At 44.5% G+C, this 20135-nt stretch overlaps 1 protein-coding gene across 1 annotated transcript in view; it reads right to left on the bottom strand.

The window, feature by feature from the left end:
• Positions 1-424: 424 nt before the first annotated feature.
• The window catches only part of LOC146189397 (sodium-coupled monocarboxylate transporter 1-like), a 70838-nt gene continuing 51127 nt past the window's right edge, over positions 425-20135 (bottom strand). Inside the window, exons 10-16 of the mRNA XM_084605261.1 lie at positions 18532-18641; positions 14755-14822; positions 11353-11439; positions 9001-9185; positions 7529-7629; positions 5128-5222; positions 425-1144 (exon numbers count right to left, since the gene is read on the bottom strand). Coding sequence (XP_084461387.1) covers positions 983-1144; positions 5128-5222; positions 7529-7629; positions 9001-9185; positions 11353-11439; positions 14755-14822; positions 18532-18641 — 808 coding nt within the window. The 3' untranslated portion in view covers positions 425-982. The remainder of the gene's footprint in view (positions 1145-5127; positions 5223-7528; positions 7630-9000; positions 9186-11352; positions 11440-14754; positions 14823-18531; positions 18642-20135) is intronic.

Here is a 20135-nt window from a genome sequence, read left to right as displayed (position 1 = left end):
AATGTGGGTATAGCTTCACCGAACAGCGTAGTGCGCCCTATAAAATTTCCAACGCGCACCGATTTCCTACCGCTCATTGGTTTACATCGACCTGCAGATAGCGTGCGCCTTCTCCGCTTCGGTTACTGCTACAACTGTTAGCTTTCAGAATCTTCATTTAGCAAAGGTGCGCCAAAGCTTACCGCACACCTTTTGGAGGAATAAGAAGTAGCTGGTGTAAGATAAACGTTGTGTCTGTAAGCCGTAGCGTCTATTGCTGGTCGGCGCGTACAGCATGCCTTGTGGCAATTCTACGGGGCTCGGGCTGTACTCTGAAAGCCCAACGCCACGCCTCTATAACTCGGACCAGGCCGCGAAGTAAGAGACATCGAGACACAGTCAGCAGGCCGAACTGTTTATTAGGAGTTCTCAGTGTATTGTCGCTTCCTCGCAGCATACGCGCTTTCCGATGTCTCCGTGTCGTCTCTCCTGAACGATACAGCGCCGCCAGTGGAGGCAAGAGGCACGGCCGCCTAATTGGAAGCTCCAGCAGCTCAAGTGGGCCTCCAGTGAGAGGCCGTGCGAGTGGGAAGAGAAGGGGACTGACCTATCATACCCCTGCCGCCCTCTCCGCAAGAAGACGACCAGGAGGAGAAGGGTGAAGGCTGCTCACTACGGAGATAGGGAGTGTGGTCGCCGCATCGAGATGGCGAGGGGAATGACGAATCACAGCAGCCTACATTAAGTTGTTGCCGTACTTCCCAGAAAGCAAGGCCTAGCAGTGTTCGACTATCAAAATTTGATTTTTATTGATGGTCCTTCGGTGCAGCTTGAATAAGGGCGATGCAATGGCCTGTAAATGTTGCCAAGTGGAAGGATATATCTGACCACCTTTAACTGTCATAAATAAACATTTAAGTAGAAATAGGTGTTCGTTTTTCCCTTACCTTCTCGGAAAGAACTGGGAAACAATGAAAAAATAATAACCTTCAGCGTTTCCGAGCTATCGTAAGGCGCTGCAGTCATCGCCTTCTCCCCTGGCCCCTTTAATTAGTCCTCGCGCTTCAGTGTGCGAAGCCAATTCGGTGTCGAGTGCTACGCGTTCATATTCGTCGCGCAGAACCATGGTCTCTTTTGTTCCGTCGCTTGGTGGTGACTGCTCTATCTGTCAGGAGAAATACACGAAGATATTTAAGATGCTCGTTCTATTAAAGGTCCACATCACTGGAAAAAAAGTGAGACCTAGACTATTACTATAGTTCTCATAATTCATACTAACTTTATGCGAAAGCACATGTTTTGCAGTTTTCTAACCACTTTTTGGCGCATATAATATACACCCAAAACACATTTTAAGCTTTAGTGGAGACGTGACCAAAGAAATTGATGCAACTAGTCTGTACTCTTTCATAATGGTGAAATAATGACCATAATGAATAAATTGGTGAAGCAAAGCCTAATAACATACACATGTGTTAGTGAAGCCTCGCTGTGTTTACGCAGGAAAGAATTTACTTTTATTGAGGAATCTGCCTAAGTAATGGAAAGATTTGAGTTTATTATCGCCCTTGAAGTTGTTATTCTAAGACATCTTTCTTGTATTGCGGCCATGTTGTTTTTTGATCCTACTTACCCTCAAGTACATGTGCTCATTGCTCGTATCGCTTCTTAGACTTACCGGACAAGATGCATTTCTTTCTGTTTACGTAGGGACTGGTTCCTGCAGAACTGAGTGGTTTTGGTGTCATCAAGGTGTCTGTTGGTCATGTCAAGAGGGTGTCAGAGCTTTGGAGGCAAATTCGGATGTTTAAAGACTGATTTCGTGGTATACAGTTGAATCCCGCTATAACGAAATTCACGGTGCACGAAAAAAAATTCGTTCTCGCGGAACTTCGTTATCGCAAAAATTTGACGTGAAACGCAGAAAGAATTGCCCAAGCAGCAGCAAAGGCGTTTAATGCCAAAAATCTGTAAGCTTGGTTTGCTTACGCTTCACGGCGAGCAACGCCGTCACGCGATTTTCGCACTCGGTCAGCAAACCCATTGCAACATCGTCGTCTCGGACAGCAACGAAATTCCTGATGACATCAAAAGCGTCCATCACCTGTACGGCGGTTGCCGCAGCCGGCGCTTCCTGTACGTCGTCGTCTTCTTCATCGGAAGAGTCCTTATCATTCCGGGCAGCTTTTATGATCTGCTCATCACTCACATCTTCGTGAACAACAACACAAGCGTCAGCGCCGATGTATTCGTCGAGCTCGAGATTAGGCGGCACGGTTTCTATTTCTCCCAGCGTTTTCCAGGCGGCCGCGATCCCCGGAGCCGGTGACGCCTCTTCGTCGTCGTCTGTAACGCCTGGTGTTAGGCCAGCAGAGTGTACGGGTCGACCTTCGGCAAATCCGGCGTGCCTGAAACAGTTCACAATTACTGAGCGCCCCAGTGTGCTCCAGGCAGCAGACATAATCTGCAGTGCCACGTACAAGTCCACCTTCGTGTCTCGGCCGGTTTCAGTGTTAAAAAGCAGCCGCTGAATTAACCTCCCGCGGTAAGCGCGCTTCAGGCTAAGAATCACGCCCTGATCGAGAGGCTGTAAGACAGACGTGCAATTGGGAGGGAAAAACCTCAGCTCCGTGTTAGTGAGCTTGACTTCGTCGGAGTGATGCGCTGAACAATTGTTCAAAAGCAAGCAAACTTTACGGCCCTGCCGCTTCATGTCGCGGTCGAATGCCATCATCCACTCGGTGAAAATAGCGCGGGTCATCCATGACTTGTTGTTCGCCTTGTACTGCACAGGTAGGCTACGAGTTCCCTTAAAACAGCGCGGCTTGACACTTTTGCCTATGACTAACGGCGGACGCTTGTCCGAGCCATCCATGTTTGTGCAAAGCAGCACTGTGATGCGTTTTTTGCTGTGTTTGCCGCCGTGACAGCGCTGCCCCTTGAAGTCGAGCGTCCTAGCCGGCAACATCTCGTAGAATAGCCCGGTCTCGTCGGCGTTGTAAATGTCTGCAGGCGCGAAGTTGCTTAAAATTCCGGCCATGTTACTCGCCTTCCAAGCAGCTGCTCCGTCCACGTCTGCTGACATTGACTCGCCGCACAACACTTTTCCAACGATGTTATGGCGGGCCTTGAAACGGTTTAGCCAGCCAATGCTGGCTTTAAAATCATCAATGCCAAGTAGGCATGCATAGTTCAAGGCTTTCTGCTGGACGATGCTTCCGGACAGGGGGACGTTGCTGGCTCGTGCTTCCACAAACCACGCATGCACTGCTTTGTCCAACTCTTCATGGAGGGGCCGCGTCACCTTTTTGTGCTTCGAGGATGTGCCTGAAGCAAGTGCCATTCTCACGCTGTCCTTATTGCCTAGAATCGTTGACAGCGAACTTGCAGGAATTCCGAAGTCTTCAGCAATTGCCGCTTTCTTCCTTCCGCTTTCTGCTTGGGCGATTATTTGAGCTTTTTGCTCAAGGGAAATAGTTTTGCGTTTTTTCACTTGCGTTGCCATCGTGTCCTGCGGATGAAAACTCGTCGTTGTCGAAGAGAAAGGCAGCGAGTGAACAACGCGACCACGACACAAAGCCAAAATGGCGGAACTGCAATCACGTGATTTCATGCTTAATGTGGCTTTGGATTTGACTTGGACTTCTCGCCAATAAAACTAGTTTCGGTTTCGATTTTGAACGCGAAAATTTCGTTGAAGCGGAAACGCTCTGCAAAAATGGTTCGTTGTGCAGAGAAATTTAGGCCATTAATTCTTATAGGATACTCGCGGGGAATAAAAAATTATTCGTTGTCGCGGAAATTTCGTTGTGGCGGGATTCAACTATGTTATGCATTACACCCTGCGTGGGTTGATGGAAAAAAGGTAAAGAAGATGTGGCATCTAGTGGCCAGACAACAGTGTTTTTGTGGCTATGTAAGGGTTAATTAGAGGTACTTTGGATGGACCTGTCCTACTGCACAGGTGTGGTGCTTTGGATGGACCTGGTGTGGTGGTTTTTTGCTAGTCCGTGTCTATGTGATGGACTTTGTGACTGTCATGCTTGGACGATGGTTGTGGTACTGGGACTATTGTGCTGCTAATTGCTCGGTGAAGAAGAGGTGTGTGGAGATGTACTTTCTTGTAGAATTGGTGACTGTCATGATTGGACGTTGTTTGTATTCTACTGGGATGATTGTGTTACTATCTGCTTGGCAAAGAAGAGGTTTGGGAAGATGTACTTGGATGTAGAAGAGGATGTTGTAACTGATTGGTGAAGGGGAAATGTGTGTTCAGTTCCATATTACAGTTGGTAGTGTGCGCCTGTGTTGTGTGTTCTACTCATGTGATTGTGTTTGTTGCGCCACATTTCTGGGTAAAATGTTGTGAACACGGCAGCTAAGTGACTGTTGTAGCACCACACTAAACAAGCGTAGGGACGCGCTGCATAACGCGTAGCTGAGAAGTGAACCTAACCGTAAAGCTCTAAGTCGACCTATCTGCTTAACGAAAGGCAAAATAGATTCAAGCAAGCAGAAGCGTGACAACTTAACATGGAAAATACTCGAGTAGTTGAATCTTCTTCAGCTTGCCTGTCAGCCTTTGGAACAGAAAATGTGTTGAAGGGAGCTACAAAGCGAAAGGTAAAAGGTGACCTAGACACCATCATTGAAAAATAATTGCCCCCCAATCACAGGGACAGGAAAGGCAAGAAGGAGGCAAGAATGGCTGTGCGATATAGGAAACAATTAAGCGCGTGTAGCATAGAATCAAGCCAATATGCATGACGTTAAAGTAATAATAATAATAATAATAATAATAATAATAATAATAATAATAATAATAATAATAATAATAATAATAATAATAATAATAATAATAATAATAATAATAATAATAATAATAATAATAATTGGTTCACAGGAAGAGAAAGGTACCTGTCACACTTGTTTCTGTGAACACCTGAACCTCGCCGTAAGGGAAGGGAGGAAGGTGGGAGTGAAAGTGGACAGACGTTAAAATGCGTAGTTGATAAATAATCACCTTATACAACAGCTATGCCAGGCTAGGTACATTGCCTGTTTTGCATGATAATTGAGTCATGCATTAGAGGGTTTTGCTCGTGGGCGGTTGCCCTTTATATTTCGAGCTGAGCGTTTTATACTGACCTGAAGTACTTGTCGAAAGACCTTGAAGCGCCTCCATAGATGAACAAACACTGGACATGTGAGATGAATATTTTTGCGGGCTCTCTGTACTCCGCCTGAAAGAAAGCCAGAATTAAAAACAGAAAAAAATAACTAAATCCAGTCGTTCTTTTTGTACGCAGAGTAATTTGGCTTCTTCGTGGTTTATACGCGTTAAGAAGCATGGAAAGTGTTATTGAAGAAGTGAAAAATAAAGAAAAAAAACGCCCTTGTCTTGTGTGGCTGTTACTTATGTATATACCTCTTTGGTAGTAGAAGCAAAACGTGTTGAACATCACACCCGGTCCCATTTTCTCTCTTGTGATGTATCTTATACCAAGTGAAGCATACGCATGGTAGCTATAGCTGCCTTGCATTTTCCCACATGTTAATTTTAATAGCTTTAGAGACCCAGCTACGCAGTTTTGAAGGGTACTGTAACACTTGAAGTGTTGTTGAGATAAAAACTCGCCTCAAAATCTGCTTTTCAGAAGTGTGTTTAGAATGAAATTCTACAGCAGTTCTAGGGTAGACATATTGTGCGTATGAGATGTGATTGTCTTTATAAGTTCACCTTGCAGAGATAAATAAACCAGTTGTAAGTAGCATTTTTTGTGCCGTGTGATGTTTTGCTCTGCGGTTTAATTTATTTATTTATTCACATTCCTGCCTTGACCAATGGGCGTTATTGTAGGCACAAAACAAATAAATCACTTGCTAGTATACAATACAACATGATTATACAATAAGCAAGAACAATAAACCATTAAAAACGCATTCAGGCATAGAAAAAGAATGTAACACCACAAACAAAAACGGCACAAAAAAATCGTACAATACTATACAACGCTAGCACAGTATTTTTTCGGCATGTAGAAGAACAGCAAAGGAAAAAAAAAAAATGGTATTTATATAACCAAAGACCTTTGCTAAATCATTATGAAAATACTATGACCTTTCGTGCTGCAGCATTGTGCATGTTCGCTCTCATATGAGCGATTAGGCTATCTCCTGATATGTCGGTGGCTATGTACTTAATCGAGCTAGAAACCTATTTCATACAGTATCTTGGACATACACTATAAAGTTGCTTTCTATGTGTGTAACAATCAGGCATTTTTCTAGGTTCATTTTCGGCACGGTGTTTTCAGCAACGTGTAAATTCTGACAGTTGTGAAGAAGACGTTCCCGGCCATAGCGAGAGTTGGGGTGCACTGTACTAAAGAACTGATATTCCGGTACATCGAGCTATAAAAGGTCAGCGCCCTCGCGTGCACCATTTTTCAGGCCTATACTTTACCCCCTTGTGCTGCGCAGCTTTTGATTACCAAGAAGCGATGCGCTTTTTTGGAGGATATTTTTTCACGAAAACATGAAGTTATCTTTCATTGCTAGGGATGGCAGAGAAGTTTATGTTGTCTTATGACTTCCGAGTGACGCAAGTGAGGGGGCATCAGTGGAGCAGAGACCAAAAAGAAAAGAAAGTCAAAGACAGGATGACGTTCCCCTCTGTGAACTTAGTTTTTTTTTCTTACTTAATTGTGTCAAAAAGTTCTTTAGTTGTCAGTTTTTGGAGCTCAACTTCTCATTTAGGGACTTATAGTAGCATGAAAACAGAGAAGAAAATCTTACCGAAATTAACAGCCGAGTAGACGTCACATATATAATCTTCCCGCGCATGCGCATAGCTGCTGTTGGCAGTATTCGCTGGTGCGGAAGCAAAAGGGAGCTAGCTGCTTGAGGTCGGATGCAATGGGAGGATTATTGCGGTTTTGACAATTACATTCTGATTTGTTTACTGTGGAATCAGCACGTATGCTGTGCAAACCGCAAGGTTACAAAGTGGATGACTGCGTGTGTATCTACGAGAAAAGAAACGTGTCGGGGCTCATGTGGGCCATATGACATGAGGCGGGCGATCCAAAGCGAGTCATTTCATGTAAAGACTCGTATACTTGAGTCGATATTTTTGAGGGCCTTCCGCGAAAGCTCGAGTGGCCAGATCTACCCTTACTTCGTTGCGTCATCTTAAAATACCAATGCCTCTGGTTTGTTGAGGAAGTTGTGCAAAGGTTCCTGTTGGTTCAACAATACTTTCGTCTTACCCACTTTCTAGCTGTCTTCTATCGAACTTGAATTCTCACCGCAGAAGTTGTTCTGTCTATAGCTTTCATATTTTGTACTGCACCAATGCTGTGTACATCCTACTGGCATGATAAGGGTAATTGTTGTTGCAATAAACACCAATGATTACGTGACTCGTAATAATGGTGTCGCCATTTCGTGCATAGTTCTTAGGTTTCACAGGCACTGTAGCTAGTGCTCCTATGGTTATTCCAATACTGCACGCCGTGAATACGAAACGAGTCACGTATATACTGACCTGTGGTCAAACTCAGTGCAGTGCCCAATGTGACCGTGAGAACAATTCCGAAGAAGGCGATCCAGTAGAAGGACAGTCGGTACAGTGGGAACACGTATGGGCTGCGCCAGAAATAAAGGGACCGAAAATAGGCATCGCCTTTAAAGGTATACAATGCGTCAGTGTTAATTAGCTTCCATTCGCTAATTCTGCTGGCGGATCTTCGGCGCACAAGCCCTTCCCTTTCCTATTTACATAAATACTAGTCACTTAATTCCCCCCTCTTTCAAAGAGGAGATCACATCTGCGAACATACGAGTGGAGTGCTGCCTGCATATGCAGGCACCTTTCTGCGTCCATTTGACGGTGCCGGAAATTGTCCCACGGTCACGACGGTGGGAAAGTTTATTGATCGATGGCGTTGTACGCTCAGGTGCTTGCTGTGGGTCATGAGCGAGGGGAGCACGCGTCTGCTGCGGAGCTCAGTCTTCGGTAGGCATAGGGGAAATCCGCACCTCCACCAGATATGTTAAGGAAAATAATATTGCCACAGATAAGACCAGCGACGAGGATGAAGTACTTGTGCATAGAGCGCCACGCAGGAGAACTTCATCCTTGCCGCTTTATTACATTCCATGCTATTCTTTATACTAATCTTACAGCGCTAAAATATAATACTAACCTTCCCAACTGGCAACAAGGCGTAAAATAGTGGGGCTCATTCTTTATTATCCTTTTTATGTTGAAACTGCTAGCGACGTCACAACACCCCATTCATCTCGGACCAGTCATTCTGCCCGCCCCTCCGCCGAAATGTTCCGGGTCGGCAAGCAAATGAAGACGGACATGATCGATGATGAGATGATTTTTAATAATGGGAGCGGGCCTAGCGTGAGCGCTGCTGTCTACACCACTTCTTCCCTTATGTACACAAGAGAAGATAACATCAGCAGCGGGCAGTGTCGAAACACACACACACACACACACACACACACACACACACACACACACACACACACACACACACACACACACACACACACACACACACACACACACACACACACACACACACACACACACACACACACACACACACACACACACACACACACACACGCGCACGCGCACGCGCACGCGCACGCGCACACACACACACACACACACACACACACACACACACACACACACACACACACACACACACACACACACACACACACACACACACACACACACACACACACACACACACATAATCCCTCAGTAAGTACCTACATGCAACAGTTGAAGGTAAACTATTAGAATTTATTCATCCACCTGACTAGTTTAAGTTACCGCGGTGCACCTGTTTTCTGATTTCAGCCAACCCCGGTATTGAAGCCCCAATAAAGCAATATCGGTGTCTCAAAAAAACCTTTTAAATCTTCTGGTTCACATTCGCTGTGTCCCAGACATTACAGATTACGTGCTTGAAGAGGAAAGTTGCATGCCTGTGGTTCGATAACGGGTCCACTGGAAATGCTACAGTGGCGGCTGGCGCTGTTGAGTCGTTGGTCTGGGGGCACCTCTCCAGAGTCCCAGTGATCACGGGTGGCAGGGGAACTGCCGACAGGCCTCTGCCCACAGCGTGCCACAGCTGCAGCGAGCATACCAGTAGGCTGGCCCAGGCGGCACCCTGCACACGAGACAGGGACTTGTTATATGTATACACTTAGAGGCCACTGCAGAAACTGCATGCATCAGGTTAATGCAAAAAAATTCGCTTCCGCGACGCTGTTGACCCCTAATCAACGACTTTTTGCATCTAATTACCGACTCCGCTAAAATACTACCGCCTCTCTTCGACATCAGATGCTATTGACAATGTAATTTCTTGGCGTCACACGGTGGTATCTCCGGCATTCAAGGTAGAGTTTGACGCAGTCTTCTTATTCGCTGTCTCCATGACGTCACACAACTTAACAACTTATGACGTCACATGGCTCATGACTATGATTATGTCTCAGTGGCGTCATGAAACTACTGACGTCAACTTATACTCGGGAGCAGCTTTTTGAAATTTTTGCTCATTTTAATCTTTTTACTTTTACTTAGTTCCACTGTTGCTTCCCTCAGTGCCAAATGATGTCCATACACTAGACGAGGGAGATTTTAATAAACTGCGCCCACGAGCCTGGCGTAGAGTAGAGGTTGAAAAACATCGCCACCTTCACCTTTGTCTGTGTGAGCCCATGCTCTGCGTTTGTCGCCTATCATTTTGTTTATGTGAAAGTTGGCAATATAATGAAAAACGCCCGGCGTAGAAAAGTGGTTAGCACGCTCGGTTAGGATTCGGATTCGGATTTGGCTGGAATTGGGTGGTGGTTCGACTCCTATTAGTGGAACAATTTTTGTCTTAAACATCAGTTGGAGGGAACGCATTTTGATGGCAGATTTTGGAGACAGGGCATATCCTAGTAAGGCTTTCGCCTTAATATGTAACTGGGAGTAATCACCGGCGTCGTCTACCCAAGCGCAGCCATAAGGCTGTTACTATCTGAGCCACCCTGGGGGCTTCTCCTAAACTTCTGTCTTTTTCTATAAACGTAAATATGAAGGAAGCCAACAGTCATCGAAACCAAGCAAAGCGTCGAGGTATGTTCCTACTTTCTCTGCTTTCCTGTCTGAATAGCTTAACGAGGGTTTCGGCTTTGACAGTATTGATTCCAGAGGGAGGATAAGAGGATTGTCGCGTAGCTTCCGCCCTCCGCTTTCGATAACGCTTCGCGGGGCGCTAAGTTATTACTGAACGTACTACTTCCGCCGCTATAAACGAGCGTGACGCAAGTGAACACTCCCAAAATTGTTAGACGAAACATAGACACGAGAGTAAAATTGAATAAGCGCAGCCGTATATAGCTCAGTAGGTGGAAAGCCGCACGCGAAATTCGAAAGCCGCAGTTCTGGACTGATGGGCGCTGTGTTGTGTGGTTCATTTCCTTCTACTTTATAAACTATTGTCTTTCAGCCATAAGGTTGTTACACAATAATTTTCTCATTGATCAACACTCCAAGTGACAAAAAAAAAAGGATGTATACAAAAACACCCTATTTCGTTTTGATTGGTTATGATGTCTGTTGGATTGTTCTATACGTATGTCAGAAGGAGCCTTTCTTTTCTTGATCTTTATGTGCTCTGCACATAATGGTATTCACTGCTCGCTTGATTTGTTACCCCACAATGGCAGTTACATAGTAGGGTCAGAAACCAGAAATGCTAAGGTGCCTTCGCTTCGCTCTGAACTAGAAAACTGGTTATTTACTAAGCAGCTCGTTCCGATAAAAACGCTTAGAGTGCCATGGAGCGAGGGGCACGCGTGAGCTGAACGCACAAGAGGAGCACCTCAAATAAAATGGACGTACGGCCTGCTACCAGCTGGCTTAAGCTCAGTTTCTTTTTATCGCTGCATTTTCTCCGAAAGCACCTTGATAGGAGAGATGTAATATATGCCACTGGCTATATCAATATAGGTCTGGAAAGAAAAGTAAGTCGGGGCATTGCGGCCTGCATGGTGGCCAGTGCGTGCCCTTGTGAAAGATGATTGGTTTAGTTTATAGGGTTTAACGTCCTAAAGCGACTGAGGCTATGAGAGACGCCATAGCGGAGGCCTCCGGAAATTTCGTCCACCTTGGGCTCTTTAACGTGCAATGACATCGTACAGCACACGGGCACTTTTCGCCTCCATCGAAGATCGGCCGCCACGGCCGGGATTCGAATCCGCATCCTAGGGCACAGTAGTCGAGCGTACGAACCACTGCTCCACAACGGCAGGCCTTACAGAGAAGGGTGTTGTGATACAAACCTTTGCATTGACCCAAGGTGAAGAAACGGCTAGGAGGATGAGACCGATGAACGGACCCGAAGCTGACGAATACAGTGACACGAACAGCTGTGGACGGAATCAGATGTGTGAAGAAGCAGAATCATGTCGGCTGCGGCGACTCGCCAGAGACGCTTTGCGAGCGTCGTGAAAGACTGTACTGAGAAGCCCGGCGAGTGCTGTTCCTGAAAGCTAACTTCACTTATGTCCTGCATAGCCGCGGTGTTATAGTCCACTTATTACGTAGCGATAACTAGCACTAGCTAAAGCACCTGACGTTTGTCAGGCTCAGTACATCACGTTCGCTTACGGGCGACTTTCGTCAATCCTGTTAGTGCAACTATACTTCTAGTTCATCCCGGCACTGGTTGGCAAGTTCATATCGAGCTTCTTATCAGACCAGCACAAACCTTCTCTAATGAAGCAAGCCGTTTTTCGAGACCCCAAATGCAAACTGCCGAAAATTTAAATCTTGCTATTATATCGCGACAGGTGTCAGTGAAATGAAATTACTAAAAGAGATAATAAAATGACACTACGCCGCCCATAGTTAACTGCGCAGTTAATTGATGGTCTACTAGTTACCTGACACAGGTATGCATGATGGGTGTCTCCAAAGTGAACATTTACGATAAAATGTGCATTTTTGCGGCCGTCTTTGCTTAGACAAAGAATGATGGAGTGTCTTTTGAGGGAACATTGCTCCGTTCGAATTTACGCCCTCAGAAAGAGAACGATATTTTGGACAGTAGCTTTACCTTTCATAAGCACAGCACTTCAACAAAGCTCCGCTTGGATATTTACCAAACCCAGTGGCTCTAGTACCTTTCTGCAAGCATATTCTGGACGTTGCTTTGTTTTCCTTCACAGCATTAAATGAATGCCTTTCCTTGTCCCAGTTTTCTGTTCCGTGCCAGATTTTGCACTCTAGATGATCCAGCTTGTAGAACATTCTGTCTTGCCAAATAACATCGAATGGTGCTACAGGTCATCGAGACACCCCTACAAATAAAGTGACATATCGGCTGGAAAACAGCGTAATCATCGTAATCATCAACGACTTGGGTCGTACTGCGCCGTTCTCACGCACAGCAGCATAACCTGCTTCAGAGACATATGTCTAGCGTATGCCACTTCCGTAAGATAACACCAAACAAACACGCATGAAAAAATGGTGGAACTCGATCCACCCACTACACAATAACCCGATACACACCATCTGAAGGGAACAAGGCATAATTTCCAAGGTATTCCTGGTTCGGGAGAAGACAGTTCTTACAGAGGACGTCGCTGCCAAACAGGAATGTTCTACCAACTACCCAAGAAATCTCGAACGTTCATTAGCCCATCCCGAACACTGCAGATGTCTGACTCATGTCAACATCGCTGGTTTTAAAGATTTGGCAGCAGAGACACCAACATATTTGTATAGGAAGGCGATTTCTTCTTCTTCTTCTGCCTTGATATATGGCACATACCCGCGAAGGGGGATTGGCCAGGGTTCAGTGTGGACTGCCAAATATCCTACACAAACTGAATTAGTGCATTAAAGTAATTGTCAACTAAACAAAAACATAAGATTTAAGATCCCTGAGGACCCATTTTCTTATTGCCCCATAACTTCCTCTTCTACCCTTCCTTATAATCAGGGTTCGGCCCGTCCTTCCTTAGCAAATATTTTATTGCTTTATTCATTGACCATATAAAAAATCCCTACAGCTACATGGATGCAATGAAATAAGGTTTCATCCTCTGCCCATTTTTTCTCGTCCAACTCGTGTATGCGGTAATTGAACGGATCCCTCCACTTCAGCTGATCCTGTTTTTATATTGGCGTGTCTATATCAACTTCGGTGTCCAATATCCCATAGTTTGCTTTTGAGGAGAAAGCGCTAACGTCTCGGCACGGAACTAGCAGCTGGTATACGTGATGGGCCAGATAGTCAATCGTCAATTGTCATCGGATTGGATAACTTCCTGGGAGCACATGGCATGTAGGCGCTGTGAACTTCGGCTTTTTTTATGCGATGGGAGGGTTAAACGGCAATCTAACCTTACAGGACTCTTAAGGGAGGGGTGAGACACACTAGTATTAGAGTATTAGATTTAGTGATGAACCAGCACTATTATTAGATGTAGTGATGAACCAGCCCCCCCCCCCCCCCCCCCCCAAAAAAAAAAAAAAAGAAAACGAGAAAAAAACAAAAACAAAACGGACTAAAATGAATGTATACGATGCAGACAGAAGCGCCGCTGTCCATGTTGCCCTCCTTTATTCAGCACGTTGACTGTTTTCCCTTTGGTGCATCCAAAGTCACTGAAGAATAACTAGCCCAAAAGCAAGTGTCTATACTGCTAGGCTACACAGGCACGCTCGTGCGGCGTGATTAAAACAAGAGTTTATGGGTACCTATTGTCTATGTCAGGTGGTTTTTAACATAACTGGGTCGCTTACGATCACATGCTGATGAATATGTGTGACGTAATAAAGGCACTAATTAACACTCCTGAATAAATAGAACAGTCAAGAGACGAAGTAAGGTAGAAAGTTGGGCGAGTTGGTAAATAGACATGATTGAAAAAAAAAATGCACTGCGCTAAAAAAAGACGACTACACACGTAAAGAACAGGACAAGCGAAGACTCACAACTAAGTTTATTTTAACAAACAGACAAAATATATACGGACTAACAAACAGGTGCACCTGCGCGGAACCGCTGTTCTTTACGTGTGTAGGCGTCATCTTATTTAGCGCAGTGCATTTCTTTTTTCAATCAAGACACGAGGGACAGAGAAGATACGAGGCTACAAGCAACCGTGCTTTATTGAAAAGCCAAGGCCTTCAAAAGCATGCGTTAAAAACGCCAGTAAATATGAGCGTATTAACGATCTCATCTTCCAGGGATCTAAAGTAGACTTAGTACGGCCAGAACAGGACCAAAGATGTAACTATTAAAGGTTGTTGCAACCACAGGAGCATACATTGCTTTAAGTTTGTGGGGACATTTTCGGCTATCAATCATGGACGTCTTGTGATGTTTCGGTATCACTAATTTCCAGGAAAGCATTTTGGTGGGCTAATTGCTGCATTGAAGAATGAATGGAGGCAAAAACACCGCTGAAGCAACGACGTGAAGATGCAGTCTAAGTGTTATGTCGTCACGTCGTTGTTTCGGCGCAGTTTTCGTCCCCAAGCTTAATAATTTCATGCTCACCATGCAACTGCATATGTAAAATGCATATGGTATTGCCATTTCCTGGGGTTGGACAGGCATTCATGAACACTTTGCACATGCTTGCTTTTTTTTTTTTTTTTTGACGCCCAAAACATAATTCGATATGCAATAAACTCCCTCAGTATTTGAGTGAAAAATCAGTACGCACCCTAGTAGCTGTGCCCATAAGTGGTACTGCAATGGCATAGACAGTCATTATGGTGCCGCTTGCTAAGGCTGAAAGTAATTTGCACACGTTAGTACACTTTGACAATGAGGAAAGCAGTTCCTTACAGTTTACTTTGATTACATTTTATGTCGACATTAATGTTCAGTGAGTATCGTACTCGATGAAATTGGCATGTCTGCAGTTCTATGATGCCTTAAACGCTGTAACTCAAGCTCCATAAATGAAATTCAGTAACATCTCTGCTGACTATAGCTGCCACACCCGAGCCACCGAGTTCACAGGACAATTGTGTTCACTTTTGGTAACGTACTCTATATCGGAAGGTAAGATAATCTACCTTCTCCGACAAAGCAGATTCGAAAGAAAACTTGGGCTACCTAATTAAAGGGCAGCTAATTTAGGGTTTTGTGGATTAATATATATACGATGGCGACTTCGTGCGAAGCTTCCCCCGGCCCGAGATAAAATACACGTTCAAGTCCGAATCCATAGTCTGGCTTCATCTTCTTATCGTCAGTCCCCTTTGTTTTACAGGGACACTGATTTCTTGGTGCCGCACGTTTATTTGTGTAGACGTGGAGAAACACCTGCTTAAATGACGTGCTTCTACTCCCCACGCCTATACGACTGTTTTCGGATTGTTTTACTCTCTTCCGCGTGAGTCAGGGGCATCACTTTTCACGCCAATAAGAAATGTACTTGTGGAAGTGTATAGCGCAGAACGGAGGAGTTGCCATTTACCCAAAATAAAGCGTAAACATACACATTATATATCGTAACTAAATGTTCGGATCTGTCCATGAAAAATGAACTTTTTCCCGCCTATAAAAACGCTGCAAGCTCATTGTTTCCGTGATATACGCGGCACTTTAAAGTTTGACGGTTTTTGAACGAAGCATGGCGTGTGGACCATAGGTAGTAAATACAAGGCGCGATCTGCAAAAGCTCTTGACAGCTTTAACAGGCTTACTTTTTGGTTATAACAGTAGATGTTCTTAGAATTTGTCATTGAGCTGGTACAGGCGCAAATGCGAAAGGGATACGAGAAGCAATATTTAGTTTGAACTCGAGAAGCGTTTATCAATGCCGGAGAGAACTTGAAGGGGCTTTTTGTTGGGAGAGAAGCTATGAAGGAAACGAAATTTATCGCCAGTAGTAGAACAGCGACAGCCTGTGCATATAGATCAGATTGCCTTTATACGTACCTTCATGGATCACCTGTGGGTACCTTTAGCTGTCAACGCTAGCCTCAGGGGTACTTTTAAAGTAAGAAATTTTAGCCGTAAAATGGGGTGAAGTTGGACTAACAAACCCACATGGTCCTCGCCACGAGCAATTACTTCATTAAGATACTCCATTTGCAGGCGATTGTCCCGGGTTCAATCCCCGGACCAGGACGAAATTTTCTTTAACTATGAAGTTTCTGAGAAACCTGTATAGCTTTCCTTTGTAGCCGTATGGCTACGCTTAGGTGGATGTCAATAAGTAATTACTCCCTTTCTACAAATCTACTCCCCCTAGGGGGATTTCTCTTAAATGGGTAAGGGTTGATTGGCGAGAGGTGTGGCCGATGGAAACTATTTTCGTCTTATTGTCCTTTCTACTTTATAAAAGTGGCCTTTCAAAGAAAGTCCGACGACTAGCTTCGCAAATTATAAGTTTTTCGCAAACTTGGCCGAAAGCAGTACAGGTTGTCCAGCCCTGGGCGCTTCTACAGAGTCGACAACTAGTACTGTGTTGCCTGTTTTCTTGTTCTTTGGGTATTCTAATGAGCTCATGAGAGTGAGGAGGTTTCCCCTAAATTTTTCTGTGGGAGTATGACTCATTTAAATCATCAAGGCACGTCGTGGAGTGTAAATGACATTCGTTGGGGAATGCGCCCGTCATTGAGAACCAGGTAGTGTTGAATAGTTACAAAAATGTTATCTTTTCATTTGAATGGACATTAATAAATTCTTCATAATTTCCTACTTTTCAGCGATTGAAAAGTTTCAGATGAACGTTAGAATTACGTTGACCCAAATGGAAATAATATATTTAAACAACAATAAATCAGGTTTTTCTAAAATGGTACAGGCCTGCGATTCGGGATGGTATAAATACCATTAATGCCATCACCGAGGGTGACGCATGAGTTCTGCTGGGTCACTCATTAAGCAAACGACCATTTTTGAGCCTTCAATTATTTTTACCCCGCAATTATTTGTGACAAGCGCATTTCTGCTCTTTTGCTAAATAAAGTTTCTCTTGTCGCATAATATCCAAAAGTAATATTCATGTTTCGCAGAGGAAAAGCGAATAAATTAGTAGTTTTGTGCAAACTGAACTTCCTCTTTAATTTTGAGTGATTTTACACAATACGCAGCAAAAAAAAAAAAAGAAAAAAAAAAAGAATGGCAACCCTGTCGGAAAAGAAAACTACAGAACAGCGCCATAAATATGCAAAGTATTTTGTAGGTTTATTGTAGCAACGGATTTTATTGTAGTTGTGTGGTACCTTTTTACAGTTCTGTAGTTTCTTCTGCAGTAGTTTTCTATGGCTCTCCAGCACTTTTCTGTGGTAACTACACAAAGTTTTGGTATTACTAAATACAATTATTTTTTGTATTCAAAACAGGTTCTCTGCCAAGAACCACGCAGAAATTCTATTGTAAAAACATATTTTTTTGTCGTTTTTTTTTCCGACTGGAATTCATGCACGTGGTTGACACCTTTGGTATGTATCTATAGTCATTATTGAACCTGATATCTTCTAAAGTGCCAAATGGTTAACATCTCAGTTTTCTAACAAAATAGTGTGACTGGGCATACGGTCCAAGGCGGGCATAATTTAAGGGGTTTGTTGGAAAGTACTACTATTTAAAGATTCCTGAAACATATTACTTATGATATTGTTTTATAGTTTTAATGCAGTGTTTCTTAAAGGTTTAATATGTCAAAGAGACTCAGACCATGAAGAACACCGTAGCCGAGGACTCCAGAAATTTCGAGCATCTGGTAATCTTTAACGTGTATAGACGTCACACAGTACACGGCCCACTTGCTTCTAGCCTTCATAGAGAAGCGGCCGCCACGCCCTGGTTTGAACCCGCGACCTATAGCCAGGAGTGAAGCACCCTAACCACTGATCCACTGCTGCTGGTGGATGTTAAACTAATGTTCTACCATCAGTCTGCTGACGTCATCGTGACCCATTAGCCAGCAGCTGGGGACAAATACATGAAGTAATAATGTCGAATCATTGGGAAAATAAATAGCGATGGGAGCTTGCGTGCAGGCCTCCCCTAGAAGAAAGGGAACAAAAAGTTCGCACAGAAAGACTGAAGTTTTGGTTATCTGGGTACTAAAGCTGCAAACTATTTTAGATATTATACGAGGAGAGAAAAAAAAAATGGCTGCAGAACCGAAAAGTGCTCTTTTCACACATAGTTACGGAATAACGATAGTCTGAATGCTCCGACTTTGTTTTCCTTCAAACTGGATAGTCCTGTACCCACATCAAACTTGGCCAATGCAGCGGATGCCGAGGCTTTGTCAACGATATGTCTTGTAATGCCACAACCTATAAAACATAAAGGATGCCCACAAATGAATCATCTAGGTGGTTTATATGGTTTAACGTCCCATAGCGACCCAAGCAGTGAGAGACGCCGTAGAAGGGGACTCCAAAAATTTCGACCTCCCAGGGTTCTTAACGTGCGCTAACATCGCACAGCACAAGGACTTAGGACATACGTATGTTGGTTCGTTCTTTACCTAGAATACGCATCACGTGGACGGCTGTCCGCTCACTCATCTTGGCGTACGGTGCGACGATGTCGATGTAGAAGGTGGCGGCATTAGAGTTGACGACCGATGATACTGTACTGGAGAATGAGAGAGAGAGAGAGAGAAATGTCATAACGGAAGTGTCGTAAATACTTAAGGAAAGCGGGTGGGCGGGTTGTGGGGTTTAACGTCCCAAAGCGACTCAGGCTATGAGAGACGCCGTAGTGGAGGATTCCGGAAATTTCGACCACCTGGGGTTCTTTAACGTGCACTGACATTGCACAGCACACGGGCGCCTTGCTTTTCGCCTCCATCGAAAAGCGGCCGCCGAGGCCGGGATTCGATACCGCGTCCTTGGGAACAGTAGTCGAGCGCCGTAACCATGCACTGCGCCACCCCGGCGGGGCAATGCTGTTGAATTTCTGCCCCTTAAGTTTTATGCGAAATGACTTAATATCAAGTCAATATATATTTTTAACGAACCTAGTTCCTGTTTAAAGATTTCCAAATCAGCAAATGACGAGAGTGCGCAAATGTTGTATACTTTCCTCCTGAGAGATACCGGTAGAGATACTTCTGATGTTTGTCTATGACCAATATGGCTACAGGTGTAGCCCATAACATGACGAGGATGTTTGGAAGCTAAGTGGAAGAATGGCGACGCTGAACCTGAAGCGGTTGTGTTGATGTACACTGCTGTCTGGGAGGTGCTCCTTACTTTGAAGGGAGTCTCGGGAACGTCCCGTAACAATCTCCGCGTCACCGCATTCAGGCTACCACCAGGGAGCGCCTTATGCACAAAAAGTGTGGAGTAACACAGGGCTTCTTTCTGGGCGGATATAACGCACGATGTGCCACGAGTAGACTCGCGGAGAAGCACATACAATGCACTTATAGCGCTCCCAGTGGAAGAAGTGAAAGTCTTTCATTCGAACAGAACGTCCCGTTTTGCCTGAGGTGTTGGGGCAAATATAGAAACAAAAATGCGATGTTTTTACAATTGGGAAACATTCATATAGTTATAATGGTATTAAACGTGTCGATTTCACTAACAGCTCAGCCAAGAAGTTAAGAAACGCTTCTGTACTGCTTGTTCTTGATTGCAACAAATGACAAGAAATAGCGTTAATTTGGAAAATTTTAATCTCATTCTGCCCCGACCTATACTCTACACATGCACAGCGCAACTGTGCGTGCTTTCGGCCTGAAGCACAAGCTCCGCTCCACTTAAAAAATGCAGCTGTAGACACGCTACTCCGCTACTGCTACCGTCAGTGTCATTGGCATTTTGAGGGCGCCTCTCTCACTCCCGTGCTAAACACACAGCCGTTTTTTTTCTGCACCGCTTTAACTAGTTTGCACAATATAATAACTCAATCTGCCACAAGCGCTGCTTAACGCGAGCGCCAGCCTTTGACCCGCTTGATAGCTGAGCTAACTGTGTGACTGAGTTCATCTGCTTTTCCAGATGTTCCCTGTACTTGAGTTAAATTTGTTCCCGCCTTCATTGAACAAAATGGCCTAGTTTAGTGCTCACAGGTGACACCGACGACTCCTACCGGGCGTCATAACGCGGTCATAACCGTCTACAG

This window comes from Amblyomma maculatum, chromosome 5, assembly GCF_055883805.1.
Source record: "Amblyomma maculatum isolate TAMU_Amacu chromosome 5, ASM5588380v1, whole genome shotgun sequence".
Classification (NCBI taxonomy): Eukaryota; Metazoa; Arthropoda; class Arachnida; order Ixodida; family Ixodidae; genus Amblyomma; species Amblyomma maculatum.
The sequence above is the reverse complement of the archived record's forward strand: the minus strand, read 5'-3'. Positions and strand labels throughout refer to the sequence as shown.